Source organism: Phytophthora cinnamomi, assembly GCF_018691715.1.
Source record: "Phytophthora cinnamomi strain GKB4 chromosome Unknown Contig35, whole genome shotgun sequence".
Lineage (NCBI taxonomy): Eukaryota > Oomycota > Peronosporomycetes > Peronosporales > Peronosporaceae > Phytophthora > Phytophthora cinnamomi.
In genome coordinates, this window is record NW_027150968.1 from 574,482 (window position 1) to 596,556 (window position 22,075).

Below are 22,075 nucleotides of genomic sequence, written 5' to 3' on the forward strand. Positions count from 1 at the left end.
TGCGACGACGTACCAAGTAAATAAACGATAAAAGAGGCGGGCTCGAACATCGTATTCAGACTCACGCGATGACAGTGGATTCGTAGTTATGAAGAACACTAACAACATGCAGCTACCACGCACCAGCAATGATGTGCGGGCTGTTTGCTTCTTTCGGGTCTGCAGAGGGGTCCTGGCTTTTGTGGTGGGTATTTGACTCGTTCTCCTCGTCAGAGTCTAGGGCAGCACCCTCCAGCACAGCTCCCAGGGTGCGCGGGTTGTTTGCTTCTTTCGGATCTGCAGAAGAGTCCTGGACTTTGTGGTGGGTATTTGACTCGTTCTCCTCGTCAGAGTCTAGGGCAGCACCCTCCAGCACAGCTCCCAGGGTGTCGAGAGCCACTGCAGCAGCTACGTCGGCACGCTGCAAAATTGCATCGGCAGTGAAGTATCCCATCAACTGTGTCTTGATTCGGTCGGAGATGAACGTGTCGACGGTCGTATCACTCTTCACGACGAGGTGTTCAAGTGCACGAGCGGCCTCCTCTTTTTGATCATCGGTCCCTTCCTCCATGAGAGCAGCCAGAGCTGAAATGGCTCCCTCATCCACAATAGCTTCGCGGTTCGACTCATTGTCGTAAGCAAGCCACCTCAGCGCGAATGCTGCCCATTGCTTCTGGTCGCCATCCCCCGTCTTGAGCAGATTCACCAACGGTGTGATAGCTCCTTTACGTCCGATCTCAGCACGCCTGGCATCGTTGTTGGCGGCGAGGTTCCCCAACGTGTACGCAGCGTCCTCCTTCTGGGTATCAGATCCCATTCGCACTAGGTCGACAAGCGGTAATATAGCCTCGTCAAAGTCCGCCGCCATATCGTTATCGCACGCCAAGTTCCCCAATGCGAACGCTGCTCGCTGCTTTTGCATGACCGTTCCGGATTTCAGTAACTGGATCAGCGGTGCAATGGCACCTTCCAGAGTGATCTCCTCAAGGTTGGCGTCGTTCTGTGCAAGATTGCCGAGCGTGTACGCTGCCCACTGCTTCTGTCCGCGCTTTCCAACACGTAGCAGCTCGACAAGCGGGCGGATAGCACCTTCCTGAGCAATCAACACTCGATTCTCCTCGTTGTTCAATGAAAGACATCCCAAAGCGAACACCGCCCACTGGTTCTGCGCATCTGTCACCGATTTGACAAACTTCACCAACGGAGGAATCGCGCCTTCACGAGCGATTTTAGCACGATTCACCTCATTGTTTGCAGCCAGGTTTCCTAGTGCATAAGCTGCTTCTTGCTTGTGCATGTCGGTGCCAGTCCGCAAGAGAGAAACCAGAAGCGGGATGGCTCCTCCACGCGTGATCGCCACACAGTTTTCATCGTTGTCGCTTGCGAGAGTCAGTAGCGCCTCGGTCGCCCACAGTTTCTGGTTGGTGGTGCCGTTCTTGAGCAGATCGATAAGTAGCGGCAGAACACCAACTTGGCGTAGTGCGTCGGCGACCCCACGTGTTGCCATGCAAGAGCACTGCAACGCTGCACGTTCTTTCACTCCATCATCGCAGGACTGAAGTTCATGCAGAAGAGTGAGCATTTCCACGTGCGTAGGCTCACGAACATGACTGTGTAGCTCCTCGAATTCATATTCACGAATCTTGGAGAAGGAGAACGTGAACCAACTCAGACAGTGCAAGGCATACAACTGAGTGAGGAACGTCTCGCCGTTGCGTACCAAGTTCGTGAGAACTGGGATGCCCTTGGTCTTGTAAATTTGAACTCGGTTAGTGTGGGTGACGCACATACCAAGGAGGTCCAGCAGGGTGTCCTCTTGTTGCTGCGCGGGTACTTGGTCAGAGCCCAGCCGCTGAATGAGAAGCGCAACGGAAGAAGGTTCAAGACGAACTTGATAAACCTCGTCGGTCTCCTCGTCCGTTGTGGTGTCTGAAAAAGATGCTGAGCGCAGGCTATTAGCTTCATTCCCCTCATTGTTTTCGACCATCTCCTCGATCTGATCGTAAATCGGTTCACCGGTCATCGGTTCAGGCTGCCCAGAAATTGATTCGTCCTCCTCTCCTTTTTCCTCTTCAACCACCTCGTCATCTGTAGCTTGAACATCCTCTTCAACCTCGTAATTGGTTGTGTCTTGCATCACCGCACTTTGGTCATCGCTTGGTTCATTCTCCTCCGCTTTGGCTACCTCAACTAGCACGTCAGACTTCTCAGTACTAGGTCCGCTCTCCTTTTCTCTCTCGTCTTCAACCATCTCATCAGCGGTATCTCTCGTCGGTGCAGGCTGCGAACTTTTCGGTCCATTCTTCTCTATTTGTTCGTGCTCAACGGTTTCTATATCCTTGTCATCAACCGCCACTCGAGACTGCTGGTCACTTAGATTGTTCTCCTCCGTTTCTATGGCGTCGTCAGTGGTGGCTTGAATCCTCGCACTATGGTTGCCACTTAGATCTTTGCCCTCAACTACCTCAGCAGGATGCTGGTCACTCGCTTCTCCATTCTCCTCTGTCTCGTTTTCGTCAAGAACCTCGTCGGCCGAATCTTGCATCGATGCAGGCTGCTCAATGCTCACTTCATTCCCTTCGTGTTCCTTGCCCTCAACCATCTCGTCTAGCTGTTCGTCTCTTGGTTCGATCTCTTGTTCCTCCTGTTCTTCAATTGACTCATCAACACTGGGTCGAATCAACGACTGCTGTTCGTTTTCTCCTTTCTCCTCCTCCTCGTCAATCACGTTGTCGACAGTGGCTGGGACCGACGCACACTGTTGGGAGCTTGGCTCTCTTTCTTCTTCCTTATTCTTACTCTCAACGGCTTTGTCGACGGTGTTTTGGATCGGTGCAGGCTCTTCGTGGCAGCTTGACTTGTTCTCATCTGTCGGCTCGTCAGCAACGTCTTGCGCCGGAGTAAGCTGCCGAATGCTCGGTTCTTTCTCCTCCCCCTCCTTATCTTCGTGAGCGGCAGCCGGGTTAATATCCCCCAAAACTTCCTGAACGGTCGGCATCCTCGTTCTAGGCACAACATCGGCTGTAATCGACTCCAATTCATTCGTGTAGACTGGTGACTCTTCCTCCACTTCGTCACTTCTGACGCCCCACTCCGTTTTGACCATCGTGTTACCGCCGTCCACCGCCCTCGGACTACCCTCTACTATGTGAAGTGGGTCAGCTGTTTCCAGTGCGCCATTGTACGACAGCATCGACACTTGGTGGACCAGAACTCGATCTACACCCACTCGATCGACAACATCATTGTCAAGTACAATCCTCTGTAACTTCATGTCACTACGCTGCTTGTCGGTGAACAACACCTTCAAGATTTCTTCGTGAGTGAGTTTAATGTCGCCATGCATGTTCTCAAGCGTCTCAAACAGCATCTTTGCGTTCCTGGATGCATCCGCTGCGCTGGTCATGACCGTCACAGCCGTGGCGAGGTTCAACATCCGGAAGAGCTGGTCGATCTCTTCCACGATCGTGAGCCGCTGCTCCTCCATGGCCACGAACTTGAATAACCGGACGAGTCGGCACATACGATTATACTTCTGCAGGTACTGCCAGAAATTGATCGCCGCCGCGGAGAACTTCTCGAGCGCGGCGGTGCGCCGCATCGTGCCGTTGGTTACCACCGCTTCCGATGACTGCAGCACGAAGTAGATCTCCATCATCCGCACATACGTCCGCCGGTTGACGCGGCGCTGGCGGATGATCGCATTGCGCAGCAAGTAGATCCGGCGCAGCAAGTCCACGACGGTCACGACGTCCATGGCTTGGCTCCAGTTGTGGTCTTGGTGGCGAATTCCGGAATGAACGACCGGCGAGGCTGTCGGCGAGCTGAACTCGATGGCTCGACTTCAACCGATTTAAGTCGAGGATCCGACCGACCTGCGCGCCTCGTTTGAGCTGCCGTCAGCTGATTTGAGCCACTCACTCGAAATGATGTCGGCATCAAGAAGATATACACCGGGCGCTTAGGTATTCGCCACGCTGTCGAGGTGTGCCTTATGAGGAGAGATATACATGTACGTGACGCGCAGAGCAGCCGCGTGAGTTGGAGGTGTGCAGCAATGGACTTTGGTGTCGCATCGGTAATTTACTCTCAAGGTGGCGGGCGGCCTCAGGCGTTGCGGCCCGTTGGGAAGATCCAAAAATCTAACGGGACCACCAACTCTGTGCTGTGGATATCCACGAATCTTCTGCTAGAGACTTTGTCCAAACGAGCTTCTAGTATGTAGCCATCGGTTGACCTAAGCCAGCAAAGTCCCCTGAATGCATGGCCTTAGTTCAGTTCAAGCACATTTGTCTTCCTCGACTCGCAGAAGCGTCAATTATGCTATATCGCCATCCAGGAAATAGGATCCGCTCACATGACGACAGGCTGCGATGTGTCCAATGAAGTCCGCTGCGTGCTTCCCGGGCCGCTGGAGACACGTGCTGGAACTCGCCTCGAGTTGAGCTGCAGCTGCTTGTTGCAAACAGGAAGTTCATCACTTACGCACACATAACGAACGTAACGAACGGCTTTTCTTTGATGTAACCTGCCCTTTTGGAGCTGCTGCTGACCACCAGACAAGCTCACGCGCCGTACTTAGGAGCGCACCCAAGACGGAACGCCATCTCCTTCATAAACACGCGGGCGTCCATGGCGCCGTAAGCCCCGAGCTTGTCGACCTCGTCTTCATTGAAGGATTGCACGCCGTCACGGCGCGTCTGGTCCTGGTACAGGCTGGCGAACACGAGGCGCCGCGGAGCTCCCTCCGTCTCGTGCTGCGAGTACGCGTGGTCCCACTTCCGGTAGCTCTGCTGCGGGCGCAGAGGGTGAGGATCCTTTGGCTCTGCCACGCGGTGGCGGGCCGTCTGCACGACCGACACGAAGAACCTGCTGCTGCCGCCCTCTTGCTGCTGCGTGGCCAGCTCCGCCACGAGCTCATGCACCCAGTGGCCAGAGGACTGCTTGGCGTCGACGTGCACGAAGGCCAACGCTCTGGGGATCTCCGGGTCGGCCAGCAGCGCCGTGATCTGATTCTTGGCGGCGTCTCGATCTGAGTCTGCAATGTTGTGCACGAATTGTACCCCTGCAGTTGTAGCAAGTTGAAGTGCGGAATCAGACGCGCTGAAGAAGGAAATGGGCATCTTTGAGTACCTATTATCAGACAAGAAGTGACCGATTATTAGACGCAATTAGACCCATTTCCACGATAGATCCATCGACTCACGCGATGCGGCCCCCTTCTCCCTGGACGCCCAGCAGCGCCGCCAGGTCGCTGGTCTTGGGCTCCGCCAGCACGAGGAAGCCACTGCTGCCGCGTGCAGCTACATCGTCGAACGCGGAGGAGCAGGCAGCGGCGCCCTCGCCGTCCACGAAGACGACGAGGATCTTCTGCGCTAGGTGGTGCGGCGGCATCAGATGCCAAAAAGTGTCCCAAAAAATGAGCTCCACAATGTGCGCCACACACATCCACAATTTTTTGTCCGAAGAGTACTGGTAGTAAAATCAAGATGTACTACACACTATTAATATTATGTCACAAATACTAATAACATTAATATAAATTCTAAGTATATTCGTTAGTACTAAGATAAACGTAGTAAAAAATACACGATATTAGTACTAAAAACTACTAGAAATCCTACTAAATTCCAGGATGAAGTTCAAGGTCAATATCTTAAAGGACGCTCGCAATGGGTGGCAAACAGGTGGTTGCCGAGCTGCTTCGTCGTATCCTCCCGCTCATTTTCGTTTTCCTCCCTGAAGATCGCAACCGGGTCCGATGAGTTGCTCCAAGGCCAATTGCTCTTTGCCTGATGGGACGGGTACGGCGCCGTGTTGTATCTGCGGTCATCCTGTTCATCATGACTGCAGCAACAAACTTTGGGGTGAGGTTGATCTTTCCAAACAGTACGGCCAGCAATACTAGGGCCCGTGGTTTGCCAGCATCTAGCGTGGTCACATCTATGCGTAGATTTTGCGGTCCAGCGGGCGTTCTAACCTCCAGGAATAACGATCAACCGGAGGAGGAACCCTCCCCAGCAAACAGTCAAGGGATATCTGTGCCGCGTCAGGCTACGGAGGTGGATGAAGCTACTCTCGCGAAATCTGACAACTTACTCAAGCAACTGCGAGTCGTAAAGCTGGTGTCGAGATTCCGGCTGATATTGGCCATCACAAACCCTCCCGATATCGGGACGCAGCGTGAATTCGTCGACGTTCGTCCATGGTTCGTTGACACTGGTGCACAGACCTTACCGACCGTAGCACTGCTCGTTCGAGTATGGCTGGGGCGTTGGTTCTCAACAGCTTTTCAAGAGAGAGTCTTTTCGACAGGTTCGTTTGTAATGAGTCCTCTCCGCACGCGTATGAGCAATCAGCGAGCCTAGCACGAGCTAGTTCTTCATCTCGATGACGAAGAGATTGAACGGATGAGGAAATGTGAGCGGAATCTGTGGTAAAGCCGTTTTAGTAGTTTTATTTTACTATTATTAACTACTTTGAGTAGTAATACATTTCCACGCCCAAAATAATACTATACTCGGTTAGTAAAATAAAAATCGTCTCGTAGGGATACAGTCGATATTACTACCAATCCCTGTGTCCGTCATTGGCACATACTTGTACCTCGCAGACATCATCTGCATCTGATGAGTCCCCGTCGATTGTGAGGTGTCGACGGTCCCGGCCTAGCAGCCACCGTCTCTCCGGTCCATTCTCCGTCTCGCCCGCCGTAGCACAAACCCCCAGCTCCGCAGCAGCATGGCGCCCCACGACAACCGGAGCGAGAAGTCTCCACTGCTGCCCACGAGCTCCAGTGCTGCCAAGGAGCAGCCCGTGGACGTGAAGCAGGAGTTCCTGGGCCTGTCCTCCATCGCGTTGCAGGTGTCGCTGGCCACGTTCGCACGCATCGCGCTGTACTCGATCGACTACGCGTTCCTGGGGCACCTGGGCACGACGGAGCTGGCGGCCGCGTCGCTGGCGTCCGTGTGGACCACCGTGCCGCTGCTGACGGTGTGGTCCAGCATGTCGGCCATCGTGACGCTTTGCGGCCAGGCCTGGGGGGCCGGCAACGCGAAGCTCACCGGCATCTGGCTGCAGATGGGCCTCGTGCTCGTCACTCTGTGCACGCCGCTGCTCATGCTGTACTACTGGTTCGTGGAGTTCGGCCTGCGCGCGTCCACGGACGACCAGGAGGTCGTGCGGCTTGGCATCCGTTTCGCGCGCATCTTGATGTTGTCCATCTGGCCCAACCTCGTGTACGTGTGTCTGCGGCTCTACTTCCAGGCGATGGGCGTGATGATGCCCACCACGGTGGTTGGCACGCTGTCGATGGGCGTGTCCGTTGCGGCCAACTACCTCTTCATCTACGGCGCGTTCGGCTGGACGGGCCTCGGGTTTGACGGATCGGCGCTGGCCACCGTGGTGGCGTCGTGGTTCCAGCCGACGGCACTGACGTGGTACTGCGTGGTCTACAAGAAGTTGCACCTGCAGGCGTGGGGCGGCTGGGACTTCAGCGAGTTCACCCGCGAGCGCATGACCGTGTTCTACAAGAACTCGGCGCCTGCTGCGGTCAACAGTTTGGTGTCCAGTGTGGCGTCGTCGGCGCTCTCGCTTATTGCGGCGTGGCTGGGAGCCGATATTATCGCAGCGAACGCTATTGTGTCGGGTTTCTGGCGCTTACTCTGGGCGCTGTTCTGGGGCTTCGGATCGGGAACGCAGATCCGCGTTTCCAACCTACTGGGTGCCAACCGCCCGAATGCTGCCAAGACGCTGAGCATTCTCGGATTTGGATGTACGGTGGTCACCGTTACTGTGCTCGCGTTGGTCACACTTTTGTTCCGCGCTGATGTGTTCCGGCTGTACACGAACGATGGCGACTTGTTAAATGTGTGTGTGGCGGTGCTTCCGATCTTTGTGGTCGCGTTCATGGTTGAGGCGACTGAAATGGTATTTGCCTCGATTCTGTCCGCCATGGGCCAGGTGCACATCACTGCCTGGACCAGCACGCTTGCAACCTGGCTTGTCCAATTGCCCGCAGCCTACGTGCTGACTATCGTGCTTGAAGGAGGCTTCGCTGCGCTCTGGTACTCGATCTGCCTCATGGAGGTGCTCAAGCTGATCGTGTACGTGGTGGTGTTGCGCCGGATCGACTTTGCGGCGATGGCGCGCGAGGCCGTAAAGAATATGGAGGTGGAGGACGAAGAAGAGGAAGTCAGCGTTGCAGTTGCCGAAGGCGGTACGACAGCACTCGGCGCCAACACTGGTCTGCCCTCACCTGTCCCGACGACGCTCCTGACGCCATCCGGACTCGTGCATCAATGGGACCACGTAGACGACGGTGTCCACCAACACCAGCACCACCCCGCCGTTGATACGGAGCGATCCGCGGCTGCGTAACGTTTGAGTATATGCTCTCACGGAATCTAATGATCCACTTCATTTCAAACGCAAGGTGCGAGGTCCAGCATTTGCAAGCAGTGCTAGCGTTATGTATGAAAGCTGCAGTTCTGACGACAGCGACAGATGCAGAATCGATTAAAGCGCTGAGACCATGCACGGTCCAGGTTCCCTCCTTGTGGGCCAACCGCTGCATGGATCGTCATCTGGACCCTTTGGCGGTCCCGGCACACAAAAATCGTCCACCAACCTGCGCAAATTAATACTCGAAAAGCAATCAGGTGTTAGATGTTTCGACCTTTGGTGGTTAGCTTTTCTTTTTTATACAAAATGTGGTATTTTGCCTGCCTGTGGGCCAGAGCTACACGAGCGTGTGGGTTTGTTCATACAAACGAAAACTCTACTGGTCGGGAAGTCCAGTCCAGTATATTTTTTTATTGTCGTGCAAAGCGGGCACTTTATAATCCATGCACCCTGGGACAACGTCGCCATGCCGAGTACGCTGCGAATGATAGCAGGAGCAAATATTTGTGTGTAAGCTAACAAGAGAAGTCGAGATCGGTGAGCTTATATCCGTTATTCTACTAGAGCAATTGCTGGGTACGAGCGTTGATGGCGTCAACGCCTTGCAATTGGTGTACCTGGGAGGACTGTTCTCCCCAGATATTTCAACGAATTGGTGGTCACACCCGTCCCCCCGATATTACAACATCCTGATCCAAAAAATACTAAAATGGGTATATTGGATTCCTACAAATGGGCACTATCAGTGTTATCCCCAACCTGGCGCAGTGTTTTCCATCTCCACCATATCGATACCTGGCCTGCAGCTCGCCTTCTGCAGCATAGTTGGTGGATGAAATGCGCTGCCACGTTGACTATTGTCAAACAACTCGGCCATGTTGCGCTAGCTTCCACCCGCTCGGTCTCGCCTGTCTTTCGTTCATATTCCGCATCTAAGCTGCGGTAATCCCCAAGGCGATGGGAAGGGATTATCCCTTCCGTCGGCACATCATCGCCACGGCTGCTCTCGTATCGCAGCTGCAACTCGCAGGCTCCTTCCTTGACCAGCAGCCCCCGACAAGCGGATCAACATACACAGCCCGCACCAACAATCAAGGCTCCGACTCACAAGACGCTGGTGGACCCCGCGGCGTCCTCTTTTCTGCGCGCGGCGCCCCGTTCTGTGTCCACGTCGATTGATGTGCTATCCGCCTCGTCAACGTCTCCGGCGTCGGTGAGTGGGAGGTTTCGACCTGGGGATCGTGTGATGTGTGTGTGCGTTGCATCCACCTGCGTTGTTGGACCTCTGGGCCTCCTGCGACGGCGGCACGGCGCATCTCCGTTGCTCATTCCGCGATTCGCCTCGCACCAGCCACTTCGCCCAAGCTCCAAGCACCACAGCACAGCACAGCACATCGAAAACCCGAATGCCGCCGCCGAAGGGGGAGAAGGCGCCGCTGCTGCTGGACGGCGAGGCCGACGTGGACGTGGCCGCCGAGTTCTGGGGGCTCACGGGCATGGCGCTGCAGGTGTCGCTCTCGACCTTCGCGCGCATCGCGCTCATCTCGGTGGACAGCGCGTTCCTGGGGCACCTGGGCACGGCGTCGCTGGCCGCGGCGTCGCTGGCGTCCACGTGGACGAACGTGCCGCTGGCCGGCGTCTGGTCGGGCGCCACGGCGCTCGTGACGCTGTGCGGCCAGGCGTGGGGCGCCCGGAATGGCGAGCTGGCGGGCACGTGGCTGCAGATCGGCCTCGTGGTCGTCTCGCTGCTGTCGCTGCCCGTGGTGCTCTGGTACTGGAGCGTCGGCTGCCTGCTGGCGCTGTCCACGGACGACGCCGAGGTGGTGCGGCTCGGCGTGCGGTTCGCGCGCATCCTGTCGCTGAGCGTCTGGCCGTCGCTGGTCTACGCCTGCGTGCGGCTCTACTTGCAGTCCATGGGCATCATGTCGCCCGTCACGGTCGTGGGCGCGCTGTCCATCGGCGTGGCCTGCGCGGCCAACTACACGCTCATCTTCGGGGCCCTCGGCTGGGGCGGCCTGGGCTTCGACGGCTCGCCCATGGCCACGGTCATCGCCGCCTGGTTCCAGCCGCTCGCGCTCATCTCGTACTGCATCTGCTACAGACAGATGCACCTGCAGGCCTGGGGCGGCTGGGACCTCAAGGCCTTCACGCGCGAGAGACTGCGGGTCTTCCTCAACATCTCGGGCCCCGTGGCCGCCAACAGCATGGTGTCCAACCTGGCCAACTCGGCGCTCACGCTCGTGGCCGCGCGCCTCGGCGCGGACGTGATCGCCGCCAACGCCGTCATCTCCGGCCTCTGGTCGCTGCTCTGGGCGCTCTTCTGGGGCTTCGGCTCGGCCACGCAGATCCGCGTGGCCAACTACCTGGGCGCGGGCCGCCCCAAGGCCGCGCGCGTGCTGGGCTTCCTCGGCTTCGTGTGCACGGTGGGCACCGTCGCGACGCTGGCCGTCGTGACGTTCCTGCTGCGCGAGACGCTCTTCCGCCTCTACTCGAACGACGACGCGCTGCTGCAGCTGTGCATGCTCGTGCAGCCCATTTTCATCACGGGCTACATGATCGAGTCGGTCGAGATCCTCGTGTCGTCCGTGCTCGCGGGCATGGGCGAGGTCTCGGTCACGGCCTGGGTCAGCTCGCTCAGCGTCTGGTGCATCGAGCTGCCCATCGCCTACTTCGGCGGCGTCACCCTGGGCTTCGGCTTCTCGGCGCTCTGGTACGGCGTGTGCACCATGGAGGTGCTCAAGCTCTCCATCTTCGCCTACGTCTTGTCCCGCACGGACTGGGCCGAGATGGCGGCCCGCGCGGTGAAGACCATGGAGGCGGCCAGCGACAGCGACACGGGCGTCGAGCAGGAGTCGCTGCAGTACGCCATGGCGGAAGGAGCCAACACGCCGGGCAACCTCGCGCCGGTGGTGCGCTCGCCCGCTCAAGGACTCATGACCCCGTCCGGCCGACGACGCCAGTGGGACCAGATCGAGGACGGCGGTCTGATGCGCTCGCCCTTCTTCGGACGCTCGCCTCGACCTACTCCGGACTCGTTCTCTCAGGCTTAGAACACGCTTGAGACGACGGTATATATTAGCTGACCTTGCTCAAGGTACACACACGCGCGCGCGCGTCCTCCTCGGCAATGGCAGTTTGCATTTCGTCTACAATGTCGGTCGCGTCTTACTTTTTGAACTTTGATCCGTTTAGCAGGGCGTCTGTCGGGTCAGTGTCGTCGTCCTGTGCTGGTGGATTCAACGCCGCGAGCTCTGCTACCTGGCAGCACGGACAGTGACCGGCCTTGAGGTACTCGAACTCGAAGTCTTCCTCGTGGAAGAACCGGCGGCAGTGCGGCGACAAGTGGATCTTGATCTCCGGGATCATGTTCTTGAAGTACTTCGGACGCAGGGCTCGAGTCGGGTATTTCACGATGAAGACCTCGTTCGGACGCAGTGCACGCAGTGTCCGGGCATCCAGTTGCAGCACGCGATATTGTGCTGCCCCAGAGCGATGGCCGACGCTGGAACCGTACGTGGCTTGTTTGTTGAGCGCCTGCTCGAACAGGTCTCCACCGTCTCGTGTTGAATCGTCGACAGGTTCTGGCTCATCGTCGTCGAGCTTCATGCTTTGGGAGCCGTTGCCGTAGTCGGTCTCTCGCCAGCCGCCACCTGCCCGTTTGGTGCTGCTTCCTGTGTCGCTCGGGTGCGTCAAGATGAGCTGCTCAGCTTCTTCATTTGAAATTCCAGGCTGAACAAGACACGGTGGAGATGTCAGTCAACAGCGTGCGTAGTACAATGGCGACAAGGAGTATGTGGTTACCTCTGGCTGGAACTCGACGAGCGGGAGGTTCTCAAATGACACGAAAGAGCGTATGAAGGGGTGACCAGAGTTGATGCAGACATCGCCGGTGTTGTTAGGGTTCAGCAGTGGATTCACGGTGGACGAGCGGTAGTCCACAGGTAACAGCTCCTCGCGGTCAGCGTACGGCCGCGCTTGCAGCGTCATGGCGGTGCAGTCAACCACAGGCTGCCAGTCCAGACGCAACTTCATCTGAAGCAGCTTATCGTACGCTTGTCGTGCGAGTTTGTAGCTCTCGAGCTGCAGGGCGTGGTGCCCAAGTGTGAAGTAAATGTTGCTGAGAGAAATCCCTGGTGGCGGGGGCGCTACCACGACTGTATTGCCACTGCCGCCTCCCACTCTGCCATTGCTTCCTCGAGCTGCAAGTTTGTTGAGAAGGAATCTTGCAGCATGGAAGAGCGACTCAGGGAGTAGTGTGGTGAACGGCTCGTCGGTGAACGCGTATATCATCGCGTACGCGTAATAGAGCTCTGATAGAAGCTCGTTCTCCATGGCTGCTGCGAGTTTGGCGCGTTGCTCCTCATTGAGCTCAACTTCTCCTGTCATCTGATTCGGGTCCACGATGGTCTTCATTTGCTGCTCGCATAACCTCCAGTGGTAGTACGCAGCCGAACGGAATCGATGCTCGCTCACTGCATTGTCAATCAACTGGCAGAGCAGTTTGCAGCACTGATCTGGTCGCTGTGCGCGAGTGTAAGCTTCCAGTGCGTCGTCAAAGCGATCCTGTGTCACCAACCATTGTGCGTATGGCACGAATACTTCATCTGGTCGGCGCACGCTGTCTCGGTGTCTGTCTGCCAAACGAACAGCCTCTTCCCATTCCTGCAGTCGGATGTGCATCTGCAGCAAAGCGTCTAGATCCCCAAGTTTTAAGTACATATCGCGCGCGTTGGCGAATTGGTTGCCCTTCAAGAAGAAGTTCGCGGCGACAGTCAACAAACGCGAACTTGCTGCGGCATCAGGTTTGCGTGTGAGTTCCAAAAGTTCATCTAACCAGCCGTGCTCTCCCAGAATTTCTCCGGCGCGCACATAGTTCCCACTTGCCGCGTACATTTCCGCAGCAGCACGCCAGTCCTGAACATCCTCAGCCCATCGAGCCTGTGCGAGTACGAGTTGTTGTACATCTCCAGCTTGGCGAGCGGTAGCAAACCGTTTGGCCTCATCCCACATCCGCAAGTCGGCAAACATTTTGATCGCGCGTGCTGGCTCACCGCAGTCCGCGAACAATTTTGCTGCGAGCGGGAACTTGCCCTGATGAGCCATGATCTCGGCCTGGAGCAAGGCCTTGACCTTCTTTCCAGCTTCACCGCCGACTTCTTCGCCTTCCTGGTTGCCAACTTCACCTCCTTGGGGCATTTGCTGCTTCCAGGTTTGTTCGAGAGCATTCACCAGTTCGATGTAGCGCACGTCGCGCACGCGGATGAAGGCTTTGCGTGCAACTGAGAAGCGCATACTCTTGAGAGCTTCCCAGGCCAATAACCTCCAGTCTGCCGCCGTGACACCCAGGCAGGATACATTGTACGCTTCAGCGAAGTTGTTTTGCTCCAAGTATCGATATAACGGCGCGGACTGCGGCACATCGATGGTTTGCACACTCAGTGCACTGAGAGAGAAGACCTTGGATCCTGAAAAACCCACTACGAACCCCTGCATTCGCTGCGTGTGACCTGGAAATTGACCCGCGCGGATCTTCAGCTGCCCATTGCCGCCGAAACACAGCATATCCTCGCATTCGGTGTTCCAAGCCACGCTGTTCGTAGCCCCTTCTTCAAATAAAAGTTGTTTCGAGGCTAAGTCATACACCAAACACTTGTGCGAGTCGTCTACGACTGCCAACTTCTCTCGGCTACAATGGCAAAACACGCAAAACAGTTAGGTGTCTACAAACAGCATTACAACTGAGAGGAAAAAAAAAGCGTACTTGGCGCTGATGTCGAGACAGGAAATGGGGCTGCTCTGCTGGATGAGAGGGATCGGAAACGGGTTGTTGATGAAAATCTGCCACACGGAGCCGTCCTTCAGGCCGACGAGCAAACCCTCGCGCCCCGGGGCACCGCCTGTCACTTTGATGTAGCGGATAAGCGACTCCAACACCCACTCGCGCTCCTTTCTGCCCGTGAAGTCGTACTGCTGCAACTTCTGCTTCTGGCACAAGATGAAGTGCAAGCTGGTGACGACCAGCAGACTGCACGGGAGGTCTTTCGTGATGCGTTCCTTCACCCGATAATGCATGTCGTAGCTGGCGTTGGTGGACGCGCCATTGCCATTGTTGCCAGCAAGTTCGTAAATGATAATGCGGTCCGAGAGCTGAACAGCGAGGCGGTCGCGGTACACGCTAAGCTTCTTGACGCAGTCTCGAGTCTTGATCCGCACCTTTTGCTCCGTCATCAGGTGCTGCACGATCACATCTGTAAGGTGTTCGCGGTAGGCATAGCGCTCTTGATAAATGCCGTGTACAGTGCCAAATACAAGGCAGTACATCGACAACGTGCCGTCTTCACTCCCCACACCCAGAAAATTCGTCTTCGGCCGAGCCTTGATCGCCCAAACCCAGCTCTCCTGCTCACAAATCCTGCAAAACCAGAACCAACACCAACATTAAACTAACCAAACTTACACCAATATTTTCAAGGAACTTTGGGCATTACCCGACGAGGAAAATGCCGTCCTTCGTATAGAGTCCGGCCTTTCGATTGCTGCCCCCAACCAGCAGGTATTTACCCTTGCTGCATCATCAAAGACCACATATTAGCGCTGAATTCATGTTGAACGAAACAATACTTTTCCAAACCTGAAATATGTGAGGCTCGTAGGGTTGAACGCGAGTTTGCGAGCTTTGCCCTGCATGACGCCGCTGGGCGTGTAGAACGCGAGGGTCCGGTCCCAGCACCCCACCGCCAGGATATCCGTCGAGTCATCTTCGTGCGCCGGACTCCAGGCCAACGCCCACACCGGCGCATTCGACCGTTCAATGAGCCTTTTTTCGGCTCCGAGTTTGTCCCGCAGCGTCACGTTGCCATTGAGCAGACCCAGCGCCAGCAACTGGCCGTCCTTGCTCCAGCAGGCTGAGAGGATCTTGGCCACCACTTTGTGCTTGGCCACGGACTTCTGCTCCGGCGCCCAAAGCCCGAAGTCGGACGCTGTGCAGCTGGCCAGACACTGCGACTGCGGGTTGTAGGCCAGCTTCTGGATACTGTCGTTGTGCGTGTACTTGAGGATGCCCTCGGCCTTGTCCGTCCAGATGATGACGATGTTGTCCGCGCCACCGGAGGCGAACCGCTTGCCGTCGTGCGAATAGTCCACGGCGTACACCGTTCCCTTGTGGCCTTTTAGCGAGTGCAGCAACGTGCCGTCCACGGCGTCGTACACCAGCACGCGGGTGCCCACGGCCGCCACAACTTGAGACCCGTCGGGTCGAAAGGCCAAATCCTGCACCACGAACTTCTCCCCATTGCGCTCGGGCACTTTGTCACTCCACGCCAACACGCTCCGCATGGGTAATTAGAGTCCCAACTCGGGCAGGGACAGCACTCTCCTCGATAGCTATGGCCTGGTGACGGATCTGACGCTTTTGGTGCGCGCAGGACGCGGAATGAAAAGTCGCACGTGGTGGATCATGGATCTTGAAAAGCCGTTGACCCGATCGGTCGCGCCAAATGCACCGAGTGGGTCGATAGGCAAGATTTAAAGGTTGTGCATGGCGTAGTTGGCTTGGATTTGTCGGGAAAAGTCGAGAAGGGCGTGTTCCTCCAACTTTGCTCTCATCGGGCGAGGAAGCTGCGCGTTGGTCCGACTTGTGGTTGTTGCTATACGGTGCGCCGAATTTGCTTTGGTAGGTATCCGTCCCAGCATGTTTCTAGCGACGGTCGATTTAACTAAACCCATGCAAAAAAAACAATAGCAGGTGCAGCCAAGATTCCTTCCGAAGGAGTTTGCAAGTTCCTGTCTAAAACCTAGCACGGTAGCTAGATTTGTCACCAGAGCGAGGGCTCGAAGGATGCGTTGGCTCTCCAAAATGGGGAATCTACTGACAGCATCGACTACATGAGATGTGAAGTCGAAATCGACGACTCGTGCGTTCTCGTAGGAGCTCCATATGCGAACCATGTCAATCCGTTCGTAGCGATTTGCGTCTTCGCACAGCGTGTCACAAGCACTGGGAAGGTGTGGTTACTGAGCTGAAGCCTGAGCGAGGCCCGTGGCCAATCGATTTGGCGAAGCTGGAGTGGAGTCATAGCGTCCATCGGTGCTCCACGAAATCGTTCGTACAAAGGCCGGCTGCAATCTCACAGAGCATGGGTACTTCGACGCTGGAAAAATTGCATAAGATTGTGGCCATGGCAGCCAGAATGTCCGACCCGAGGACACGGCAGAAGTTCCTGTTGTACAACATTTTAAACCATATTCTGACCTCGGCACAGATCGTGGATATCAGTTGGAGAGTAACAGGGAGATTTTGGACGCGAGAACTCTTGACTTCTTCTGGTTCGTGGTGTCTGTGTGATGTTACCGACGATAAAGGAACGTGGCGATTTCGAAGAAAGCGACGACGAAGACTACGAAATGGACGATGACGCAAACATGAAGCGTGACATGAAGGACGCTCTGACATGGTCACAGAAATTGGCAACATGTACGCGACAACAAGCACCGTCGGGATCGTTTCCAACTTGTGCGAGTGGAGATTTGTCATAATCCTAAGCGCGACAGGCTCATTGTGACCACAGACGCTGATGTTCTGACGCAATCCACCAGCACAAGGCCAATGCCAGAATAAATGACTCGCAGCGCGAGAAAAATCACGAGCCTGGCGGAAGGGGATCAAGGGCAATTCAACGGTTTCCATGTTTGTTTGTTTTTGTTTTCTTAGTAAGAGAATGCATGTTGAACTTGAATATGATGCACCGTGCTGTCTGTCAATCCATTGCGGTCTCGCTTCGGAGGGTTCACATTTGCTGCTGCATGGCTCGCACCCCTGCAAAGAGAGACGCATACTCCGGTGGAAGATTGATGACCCCGCCAACAGGGTCCAATTTGTTTGCTTGGGCCAGTAATTCCAGCACGTCCTGGGTTTTGACCGCCTTGCTGTGATCCGTCTTGACCCATTCCAGCATCTTGTCGCCTCTCGCACCTTCAGGCCACTCCCCGATGTAGGGAGTGCAGTAGACCGGTGTGTTCTGCTGGAAACGCCAACTTTCGTCGAGCGCGCCGCAGTCTACGGGGTCGAATCCGATCGCGTCCACGAACTTCGAGACTTGAGCCTTGGCCTCGCTGTCACCGGCGATAGGCAGAGCCCAACGCGTCGCATCGTCAGCAGGGCGTGCTCCGTACTGGAGGTGGAACTGGTCGATATTGTTGAAGACCTTGACCACTTGCGAGCCCTTGAGGCGGCTTTGAACCCACTCGCTGGTCGTCAGCTCTCGATTGTCGAGCTCCTCAAAGTGGCCGTCTCGCTGCGGGTAGTAGTTCATGCTGTCGATCACGATCTTCCCGGCGAATTCGTCCGCTGGGAGCTGCTCGACGCTTTTCAGAGGCACCGACACGGACACGAGGTCGCTTTGGCGAACCACTTCCTCGACGGTGCCAGCGCTTGCTTTGTTGCCAAGCTTCGCGACTGCGTCCGACAGAGTCGATGGGCCTCTCGAGTTGCTCAGGGCGACTTGATAGCCGGCGTTCACGGCGAGCTGGGCGAGAATCGAGTTGACGTTGCCGAAGCCGACGAAGCCGATAATTTGGGTCATGGCTGTCGTGAAGAGATGTTGCGTGCTTGGTTGGCAATTCAAAAGTGAGTAGAGGAATGGAGTTCTGCTGCGTGAAGATGGCGAAGTTATTGACTGTGAAGAGTGTTGATCGTTGAAGACGCACTTGACATTCATTCATCTATCGCAACGCAATCGCTTTAGCGCTGGCCGACATTCGTCTAGACGCTCCAGTGCATGTGCTGCAGCATCTCTTTGAGAAGGCTGCCCAGTCCGATGCAGGTCCTGGAGCAAAGCAACAATCTCGTGCTGGTCCATTTCATCTCGGTTTGCTCGATTATTAGCAGCCAAGTTTCCCAGAGCGCGTGCTGCGTCCTTCTTCATGTCGTCTGGTCCATCTCGCAGAAGCCCCACGAGAGGAGTGATGCCCCCCTCGCTCGCAATCTTGGAGCGATTCACATCACTATCCGCCAAGTTAGCCAGAGTTGAGACGGCGTACTTCTTTACCGCATCCACCTTGTAGTTGACTAGTGTTATCAGCTCCGGGATGGTTTCCGCGAAGATGTGACTTTCGTTCTTATCGCCCGACAAGTGACACAAAAGTCTCGCTGCATCTTCTTTCTGTTCATCCGTTCCAGATCGAAGCAGAGGCACAACAAGCGAAATGGATCTTGCATTTACAATGGCACGGCAGCTTCCAGGGTCATCACATAACTTTTCTAAAGCCTGAACTGCATGATGTGTCAGTTTCTCGTTTTGAGAACCAAGAAGCGCCACAAGAGCCGGGATCGCTCCTGTGTTCCTAATCGTTTCCATAATATGGTCCTCCACCGCCAAATTGCCGAACGCTTCTGCAGCAGCAATCTTTCGGCGCACCGATCCGTCTTGAAGTTGCCCGATAAGACTTGAAACACCTCCCTCATCTACGATGCTTGCGCGACTTTCGGCATCGACAGCTAGACTCGCCAATGCACACACAGCTTGGTACTGCTGGTTATCAGTTCCATCTCGAAGTAGATCAATCAGAGGTGAAATAGCACCTGACCGAATAACCTCACTTCTACATTCACGAATCGCGCACATATTTCTCACCGCTCGAACTGCTTGATATTTTCTCTTGTCACCAATACTTCGTAAAAGCGTCACAAAAAGAGGAACCGCCCCAGCCTTCTTGATGATCTCAATGTGGCACACTTCTGTAGCAATATTAGCTAGAGCTCGAAGTGCGTGGTCTCTCTGGATGTCTGCCCCATCGCGTAGAAGCACTACCAACGGTAGCACGGCACCTGCGTTTGCTACAATACGTCGGGTATCACCACTCATAGTCAAGTTCGCGAAGGCTAGAGCTGCTTGGATCTTGAGGTTGTCCTTATCGCACAGGAGCATAAGGACAAGATTTTCTACTGCCCCTGACCGTATGATCTCCTTGTGGTACTCTTCGCCAACAGCAAGATTAGCCAATGCTCGGGCTGATTGGAATTTAGCAGGCCCGCCATCAAGCTGTCGTACAAAAAGATCAATCGCTCCCGCACTTGCAATGGCGCTGCGACTATTGGCATCCAGAGCCAAGTTTGCCAATGTCCTTGTTGCTACTTCTTTCATGTCGTCCGTTCTTAATTGCAACAGACCAAGCAGAGGCTCGATAGCACCTGCGTCCACAATGACACTGCGACTTTCGGGCCTAAAGGATAAATTAGCCAAAGCACGCACTGCTTCACCTATAGCACGACTTGGAGATCGAAGGAGGTCCACCACCAGTGGAATCGTTCCGGCGCGCGTAATAGCGTCGATGTGACACTCATCCAAGGCGAGATTAGCCAAGGCACGCGTTGCCTGCCCCTTGAAGTAATCGGGACCACTTTGGAGAAGGGCCACAAAGGCGGTGATGGCTTCTGCGCGCACCAGCAGATCACGGTTCGTGTTGTCCACAGTTAGATTGGCCAGCGTGCAGGCTGCTCGAGTTTTCAGCTTCGCGTTTTCACTTTGAAGGAGTTCCACGAATGAAGTTACCGCCCCATGAGTGATGATGGCACTTCTGTTCTCTTTACTGATCAAAGCTAGGCTCCCTAGCACGCAAGCGCCATGAAATCTTGCAGCAGCAAAGTTTGCGTGAAGTAACGGAACAAGAAGTGGAATCCCACCTTTCTCCACGATCAGCTTGCAACAATCTGTGCTAACAGTAAGCCGACTCAAGGCCCAAGCAGAGTGCTCTTTCTCTGTGAGGGTTCCGATTCTCAATGCATTCAGTAAGGAATCGATAGTTCCATTTCGTGCCATTGTCTTGCAACTTTCGATATCAGCAGCAAGCCGCCCCAAAGCGCAAACTACCAACAAATTGTCGTCACTTCCCAACAACGCGATGAGGGGTGCTACAACACCTGCATCCTGTAGCATTCGCAGGTTTTCTCCATCAGTAACACACGCACAATACATAATTGCCTTGGTTTTACTTTGATTGCTAATATCCTGTACATTTGAGGCAATAGTGTGGCACTCATCAGGCGTGGTAGCCCCAACCAGCTCACGAAGTGATTCAAGGTCTTGCGACGGAAATTTTAAGTCAATATCAGCCCAGCTCAGGATTCCAAGTGCACATACGCGCAAAAAGTAGGTGCGACCATGCCTCGCGATCTCAACAAGCCTCGATATACCATTCGCATTGTACACTAACTTCCGTCGATATTCTGCGAAGCATATCTGGTAGAGTGTCATCAAAGCTTGCTCCTGATCGTTAACACTGCCAACCCGAATAATATGTAGAAGAAAATGAACACTGCTATCCGGGGAAAATGCTGGAGAATCACTCAGTTGAATGGGTTTGTGCGGCTGAAAACCATTTTGGGTAGTACTTCTGATGGGCACTCCACATTGTGAGCAAAAGCGAGAGCCTGGCGAGATTGCCGCACAGCATGAGCTGCAGGCGCCAACAGCGTTGCGCATCGCCATTTTGTCTCGATCAGCACACTCTTTCAACTTCTCTACAACATAGGGAAGCGTAACTCGCTTCGCTGAGTCTGCATTGGTCATCAATAACACAAGTCCCCATACCTCAGGAGCAATCTCATCCGGCTTATCAGGGATTTTACCTCTTCGAATGTGGTCACCGACTTCTTTGTCAGAGAGAAAATGAAACGGGGGCAGACCAATTGAAGCCTCAATTATACACATGGCAAGTGCGTACACATCAGAGACTGCCGTTGGAGGACCCTCCAGAGACTCAGGTGCGTGCCATCGCACGCTGCTCCCTGATGCAAAAGTCCCTGAAAGTGTACAGCATATCTGTAAGGTACCCAAACCAAAGTCCGATAACACCGCGTGATCGTTGTTATCCACAAGGATGTTGCTCAGTTTTAAGTTGCCGTGAACCACACCCTTCTGGTGAAGATACTGCAATCCAAGTGCAGCTTCGTACAACAATCGCCACATGTGCCTCTTGTTGTTTTCTGAGCGAGCAAGAAATGAGCGCAAGTTGCCGTTGACTGCGTCCTTATAGATAAGGAAGGGTGGTGAGCCGACATGCGACGCCCCTACCACTTTTACGATGTTGGGGTGCTCCAACTGAAACAACAAGTGCATGTCCTTCTCGATCTTCGCCCATACGCCTTCTTCCAGCACCTCCTCATCCACACCAAAACGTTTAACCACAACATTCGTCTCCTCCCCCCACTCTCCATGATAAACTGAGCCCAACGACCCTCGAGCGAATGGCTCGCTCTGCACTTCCACCTCGTGATCGGGTACAAACCACGACGGTAGCGCCGTGTTGGTCATTCTCGACACTTTCTCAATCTCCCCCATGAACGACTTCATCCGTGTCATGTCACCTTCCTTATGTCGCCCATTTCTCTTCTCCACTTCGAACTTCAAAGTCAGCAATGCCTCCATCCGAGCTCGCGGGCTCTGAAGACCACACAAGCAGACTTTTGCATCACTTAGAGCTGCAGTCAGCACTGCCTGCTGCACGAAACAGTCTGCTCGCCACTGGGTCTCCCACGAAACGAGGTCGACGTCGAGCAACATTAGGAACAGACCCGCAACATTTTCGTTCAGTTGCTGCAGTTCCTCCGTTATTGCTGTATTTCTGACGACCCGATAGACGAGGGGCTTGGAGTGGTTAAGTTGCAGGAAGCGGATGAACCTGGTCACAATGGCCG

General features: G+C 55.1%; 6 protein-coding genes across 7 annotated transcripts; 2 read left to right on the forward strand and 4 right to left on the reverse strand.

The window, feature by feature from the left end:
• Nucleotides 1–112: 112 nt before the first annotated feature.
• On the reverse strand, nucleotides 113–3,172 carry IUM83_17015 (uncharacterized protein; the record flags this gene model as incomplete). Its single annotated transcript, XM_067941939.1, has 2 exons — nucleotides 113–540; nucleotides 1,771–3,172. The coding sequence occupies 2 exons, from the start codon at nucleotides 3,170–3,172 to the stop codon at nucleotides 113–115; spliced, it is 1,830 nt and encodes a 609-aa protein (XP_067792401.1).
• A 1,372-nt stretch (nucleotides 3,173–4,544) lies between these two features.
• IUM83_17016 (uncharacterized protein) lies at nucleotides 4,545–5,373 on the reverse strand (the record flags this gene model as incomplete). Its single annotated transcript, XM_067941940.1, has 2 exons — nucleotides 4,545–5,112; nucleotides 5,186–5,373. 2 exons carry the CDS (start codon nucleotides 5,371–5,373, stop codon nucleotides 4,545–4,547), a joined length of 756 nt encoding a protein of 251 aa, XP_067792439.1.
• Nucleotides 5,374–6,720: 1,347 nt separating this feature from the next.
• Nucleotides 6,721–8,358, forward strand: IUM83_17017 (Multidrug/Oligosaccharidyl-lipid/polysaccharide (MOP) Flippase Superfamily; the record flags this gene model as incomplete). The annotated part of the gene is made up of 1 exon (XM_067941941.1): nucleotides 6,721–8,358. One exon carries the CDS (start codon nucleotides 6,721–6,723, stop codon nucleotides 8,356–8,358), a length of 1,638 nt encoding a protein of 545 aa, XP_067792408.1.
• A 1,430-nt stretch (nucleotides 8,359–9,788) lies between these two features.
• On the forward strand, nucleotides 9,789–11,432 carry IUM83_17018 (Multidrug/Oligosaccharidyl-lipid/Polysaccharide (MOP) Flippase Superfamily; the record flags this gene model as incomplete). The annotated part of the gene is made up of 1 exon (XM_067941942.1): nucleotides 9,789–11,432. The coding sequence occupies one exon, from the start codon at nucleotides 9,789–9,791 to the stop codon at nucleotides 11,430–11,432; it is 1,644 nt and encodes a 547-aa protein (XP_067792363.1).
• A 115-nt stretch (nucleotides 11,433–11,547) lies between these two features.
• Nucleotides 11,548–15,717, reverse strand: IUM83_17019 (Intraflagellar Transport Protein 122; the record flags this gene model as incomplete). The annotated part of the gene is made up of 5 exons (XM_067941943.1): nucleotides 11,548–12,111; nucleotides 12,184–14,068; nucleotides 14,144–14,794; nucleotides 14,871–14,948; nucleotides 15,014–15,717. The coding sequence occupies 5 exons, from the start codon at nucleotides 15,715–15,717 to the stop codon at nucleotides 11,548–11,550; spliced, it is 3,882 nt and encodes a 1,293-aa protein (XP_067792362.1).
• A 1,451-nt stretch (nucleotides 15,718–17,168) lies between these two features.
• Nucleotides 17,169–17,963, reverse strand: IUM83_17020 (oxidoreductase; the record flags this gene model as incomplete). Of its 2 annotated transcripts, none has more annotated exons than XM_067941945.1 (1): nucleotides 17,169–17,963. In XM_067941945.1, one exon carries the CDS (start codon nucleotides 17,961–17,963, stop codon nucleotides 17,169–17,171), a length of 795 nt encoding a protein of 264 aa, XP_067792422.1. The 2 variants fall into 2 exon arrangements, with proteins under 2 accessions (XP_067792422.1, XP_067792421.1); XM_067941944.1 differs by having other exon boundaries at nucleotides 17,169–17,693.
• Nucleotides 17,964–22,075: the final 4,112 nt, after the last annotated feature.